Source organism: Saccopteryx bilineata, chromosome 1, assembly GCF_036850765.1.
Source record: "Saccopteryx bilineata isolate mSacBil1 chromosome 1, mSacBil1_pri_phased_curated, whole genome shotgun sequence".
NCBI classification, from domain to species: Eukaryota; Metazoa; Chordata; class Mammalia; order Chiroptera; family Emballonuridae; genus Saccopteryx; species Saccopteryx bilineata.
The window spans coordinates 391,808,871-391,814,385 of record NC_089490.1 but is presented as its reverse complement, the minus strand read 5'-3'; the positions used below and the strand labels follow the sequence as shown (position 1 = coordinate 391,814,385).

The following is a 5,515-nucleotide window of genomic DNA, read 5'->3' as shown; positions in this document are numbered from 1 at the left end:
TGTGGTACATTCACACTATGGAATACTTCTCAGCTGTAAAAAAAAAAGGCGAACCTCCGAATGCCACACCATGAATGGATCTTGAGAATATCATGCTAAAAAAAATAAATCAGACAGAAAAGTTAAGAACCATATATCACCCATATGTGGGATATAAAACTGAAAACAACAAATGACAGACAAGAAAAACAAACAAACAAACAAACAAAACTCATAGTGACAGGCAATGGTATTGTAGTTAACAGAGGGAAGGGGTTGTGGGAGAGTAAAGAGAAAAAGGGGGTCAAATATATGGTGACAGAAGAAGATTTGACTCTGGGTGGTGTGTACACAATGCAGTCTACAGAAGAGAATCAGAATTGTACACTTGAAACCTGTATCATCTTAGTAACCAATGGCACCCAAATTAATTTAATAAAAAGAGTAGATCAGCATGCTAAGAAATTAAAAAGAAAACAAACCAAACAGAACCTTCTAGAGTAGGACATTGTACTGTATGCTGAAGGACTTGTGGTTTTTGTTACTCCAGCTAGAACCAAAGTTCAGGTTTCCATAGTCGTTCTGTTCTGTCAGGCTGATGCTATGTGTCTTGTAGGCAGCACATAACACTAAAATGTTTTGTTTTATTTGCTTCTATTTCTTGGTGACAAGAACTATATTTTCTTTTGCCATATGCTAACAGTTCAAATGTAATCTGCTAAATTTTGAGAATTTTAAGGACCAGTTAATATATTATCAAAAACTTTTTAAAAATTTATCTTATTTTATTTATTTATTTATTTTTACCAGCTTTAGCTTACAGTTATTAAACTCTTTACATATTTTGGGCAAAGTCCTGGGAAAATTGTTCCTTTGGCAACATGTGGTAAGTGCTATATCTGAGGAGAGTCCATTTTATGCATTTTTAGCCCTTGCTCCCAAGACATTAATGCAGAAGAGAGAGGGGTACCACACTCTTGGTGTTACTCCAATTACAAAGCATTCCATAGAGTTTTCTTGCTGAGCCCTGAAGTAGAGGTAATAATTGACCAGGAAGCAGATCTCATTGGACTTAGTTAGGATATGAAGCAAAACTTCAATTGCGGTTTCCTTTAGTGGCTTCATTTTCAAGATATGGTATGCTTTGGGGACAAAGCATTTTCAGTAATAATAACAAAGAAAGAAATGATGCAACTTTTCAGGAAACTTTTATGTCCCTGATGAAGGCTGAATATATTTTATAGTTGAGTCATACACATTTTTCTTTGGAAGATAAAGAATAGAATCAAAGGACTATTGAAAATTCTGCCCCATTCTGTGTATGAAGTTAGCCATGTTAAGGGAAGGAATGAAACATGAGAATTTTGCTCATTTTTTCCATCTTGAAAGAAGAAAGAGAGAGCCTGTTAGAATGTAAGGTGAGATCTTTTAAGCCATCTTCTGTTCTTCATTCTACTTGATTTTTTTTTGTATTTTTTCTGAAGTGAGAAGCGGGGAGATAGGGAGACAGACCCCTGCTTGTGCTTGACTGAAATCCACCCGGAAAGCTCTGCCCATCTAAGGCATTGCTCCTTTGCAATCAGAGCCATTCTACTGCCTGAGGCAGAGGCCATGGAATCATCCTCAGTGCCTGGGCCAACTTCGCTCCAATGGAGCTTTTGCTGCGGGAGGGAAAGAGAGAAATAGAAAGAAAGAAGAGGGGGAGGGGTGGAGAAGCAGATGGGCGCTTCTCCTGTGTACCCTGGCCTGAAATCAAACCCGGGGCTTCCATACTCTGGCTGACGCTCTGCCACTGAGCCAGCCGGCCAGTAAACTTAAAATAATTTGTATATTTGGTTCACAGTCAGGATCAACATGATTCTCATCTTTGTTGGATGGTGAGTAAGATCTAAGAGGACTTTAATGTAGAGATAAATTTAAATTTTGCAGCTGGATCAAACACAGTATAAAATTGGTCAGGGATATTTTAGCAGCAGGGTAAGGGGAAAAGATGATCCTGCCTTTAACTCTATCTCTGTCTAAACCAACTGGGTGATTTACTTGCTGAAGGAAGACTAACATGATTGTGTTCATGTTATCTAATTGCTCCAAACGTGAGAGCTGATTGTGTCCTCTATTCTGTGTGGTTTGACCTGCATGGAGCACCGTATTTTATTGGAAGCACCAAATGGAGAAAATAAAATATTAATAGAAGGGTAGAAGACTTGGGCAGGTGTAGAAACCAAGATTGATAGAAAAGTGTTGAGGACTGCAGGCAATGGTCAAATTAAAGATTGAGATATAGTGTGTTACTGATCCTGGAAGAGTTATTAGACTCTTGAAGAGGTTTAAGCACGAGGTGAAAGTTCTAGGTAGACAATTTCACTGGCCATTTCATCTTTCTCTTTAATTTCCCCAAAGCCAAGGCCATAATGCTTCTGAGGAGGCCTTGATAAAGTCAAATAATAAATTTCAATTTAGAAAACAGAAGGAAAAGTGTCTAATACAAGTCTAACGTTAGACTCTGATATTCCTAGAATCAGAAAATTTTTTAAAAAGTAAAGTATGAGTAGATTTCTGAGCATTTGTATATCAATCCACATATTCTAAGTGGGTATGAATTTTCAGAGATCAAAGACAATAGTTTTAGTTACAATAAATGGATAAAACATTTAAGTTTAGAGAGGTCAGCTGACTTAACCAAGGTCACCGTTATAATGGGTGACATAAGAATCTATAGAAAATACAGAGATGAGAGAATTTAGCCTCTTTCCCAAATTTCTTCCCTGTACTGTTTCCATAAAGATGATCATTAAACTCAACACTTTCTATTCTTTAAGGGGCTTCCCACTAATGCCCACTGGCTGTAACTTCAACACCAGAGACAGGGAACCAGAAATACATTATCTTGTGTTCATATTGGAATGGATTTTAAGTCTTTTTGAACTGAGAGGAATTGTAAAGACAAACATTTTGCAGTGTGAAAAAGGAAAGAGCAGACCATTTTAACAAATGTTTCAAAGCCTACCTCTGCCTGTCACTAGCATTGTGAACATGGATTGTGCTTCAACCTCCCTCTTATATAAAATGAAATAATACTTAGCTTGCAGTCTCTTTAAAAAGAGATAGGTAAGGCAGAAATGCTAATATTTATTGTGCACTTATTTAGGTGTTCAAGAAGATTCTTCTAAATGATATGGATGGGTTAACTAACGTAATCCTCACAAAATTTTATAAGGTTGGTATTATTATTCTTGTTTCACAGGTGAAGTAAAGTAACTTTCCTGGAGTGACAGGAGGTAGATGCCAGAGCAATTGGATAACGTGCATTTAGTCTTAGGTTATAATCATAAGACACAAAGAAAATGACCTAGAAAATGAGTGTCTACTCATTTCTTCTTCTGCTTGCCTCACTTCCTCTCTCCTGTGTCATTTCACCATGTATATGGCCACCTGAGGAACTCAGGTAAAGTCCACTAAAGAGAGAGTTTACTCTGGAGCCACCATGCTCCGTTGGTCAGCCGAGAGGACCTTGAGCAAGCTGTTCCTCTTTTCCAGGCTTCCATTTTGTTCATCTATGTACTGATAGAGTCTATGGAGTCTTAAATACTGTAGCTGTGGGTCTGATCTTTTGCACCGGTCTATATTTTACTTTGTATTCCCAGCTGCAGTAGGTAACTAACTCCTATTATTCCTAACACTGTTTCAGTTTCTAGTGTATTTCTGCTGGGTCCCAGTTTGGAAAATATATTTCCAAAATCTGCTGAGATTCTTCTGCTCTTCTAGTGGAAACCACAACCAGTCAATGGCCAATGAAAACTGCACAGGGGTCATCGAGTTCATTTTCACAGGTTTGGATTACAACCCTCAACTGCAGGTCTTTCTCTTCCTGCTCTTTCTGAGCTTCTATGTCATCAACCTAACAGGAAACCTGAGTATGATTATTCTGATACGGGTCGATTCCCGCCTTCACACACCTATGTATTTTTTCCTCAGCCACTTGTCCTTTGTGGACATCTGCTTCTCCTCAGTCATGGGTCCCAAGATGCTCACTGACTTCTTTGTGAAGAGGAAAGTCATCTCGTTCTGGGGCTGTGCTTTACAGCTGTGGTTCTTTGGGTTCTTTGTGGCATCAGAGTGTTCCCTCTTGGCATCCATGGCCTACGACCGCTATGTAGCCATCTGCAACCCATTACTGTACTCAGCTGCCATGTCTCAGAGACTCTGTATCCAGCTGGCGGTTGTTCCCTATATCATCGGCTTCATGAACACCACGACTCATACAGCAAATGCATTTCGCCTCCCTTTCTGTGGCCCCAATGTCATCAATGATTTCTTTTGTGATATATTCCCCCTGCTTGCCCTTGTATGTGCGGACACCAGACTCAATAAATTGGTTATTTTCATGATGGCTGGAGTTGTGGGAGTCTTCAGTGGTCTGATTATTCTGGTCTCTTATTTTTATATCCTCCTTGCCATCCTGAAGATCCACTCTGTGGAAGGGAGGCGCAAAGCCTTTTCTACCTGTTCTTCTCACCTGACGGTCATCTCCATCCTATATGGTACTCTCTTCTTCATTTATGTGCGACCTGAGACAAGTTTCTCCCTGGACATCAATAAAGTGGTGTCTGTGTTTTACACAGCTGTGATTCCCATGTTGAACCCACTTATCTACAGCTTGAGGAACAAGGAAGTCAAAGATGCCATCCACAGGACTATTGCTAGGAGTAAGTTTTGTCAGGCCTAAAGTCTTATCTAGAAAGGAAATTGTGAGAGGAATCAAAATGGACAAATTCATTGTGTGAATTCCTAATATTCTAGGCCAATTGCAAGTGTTTGGGGGCTGATTAATGTTTCTTTCTCCATTTATCTATCCTATGATGTATTCATGTAGTCAGTTAGTGTAGATTCATTAGCCCTGTATGTGATATTTTCTCTGCAATATACCCATATTGAAACTCACAATTCATTTAATTTTGCCTCTCTCAGATACCTCTTTATCTAATTGCTTAAAAAACCTTTATTTAACTTGTTATTAATTTTGTTATCATTCTGATAATATGTTTGCTCTTCCTGCTGACTTCTTTATATTGCAAATTTAAAAGAGAGTACTTAAAGTTTTGTACTCACATATAGCCCCCATCAATAGGAATCTGTATAAAAATGTAAGGTGGGAGCTCATGTTTAACCTTATCTATGGAATAAAATTTTTGGCTATAAACACCTTTTCTGGAGATGCCCTTAACACAAAGAACTACATACATCTCAGGGACTGAAGATGGAGCTGTGTTCCACTCTGACAGATAGGCTGGTCTATAGGGTTTGTTTTCAGTAATAAGGAGACTTGTGCTCATTTAATGCATTTCACTCCTGAAAGAGCTTCTGATAAAATGGGTAAAGCTTATATTTTCTTAGGATTCAACATTTCTGATAGATGCTTAGAGGGTTACCTAAACTTCTCTAGGTGGGAACTTGGTTGTGCATGATAGTGCCTTCCAAGCCTTGTTAATAATGAAGGTCATTACTCAGTCAGTGCAGAGAAATGTGAGCATATGTA

General features: G+C 38.6%; 1 protein-coding gene across 1 annotated transcript; it reads left to right on the top strand.

Moving 5' to 3' along the window:
• The first annotated feature begins 1,350 nt into the window (after positions 1–1,350).
• On the top strand, positions 1,351–4,705 carry LOC136320816 (olfactory receptor 5G9-like). Its single transcript, XM_066253965.1, has 3 exons — positions 1,351–1,392; positions 3,128–3,196; positions 3,668–4,705. Exons 2-3 carry the CDS (start codon positions 3,155–3,157, stop codon positions 4,703–4,705), a joined length of 1,080 nt encoding a protein of 359 aa, XP_066110062.1. The 5' UTR covers positions 1,351–1,392; positions 3,128–3,154.
• Positions 4,706–5,515: the final 810 nt, after the last annotated feature.

Excerpts from the sequence above, each read along its gene's own strand:
- LOC136320816 (XM_066253965.1), top strand. The coding sequence starts at position 3,155 with ATGGATGGGTTAACTAACGTAATCCTCACAAAATTTTATAAG. Across the intron at positions 3,197-3,667 it reads TCCTCACAAAATTTTATAAG|TTTCTAGTGTATTTCTGCTG; the intron begins GTTGGTATTATT and ends ACACTGTTTCAG.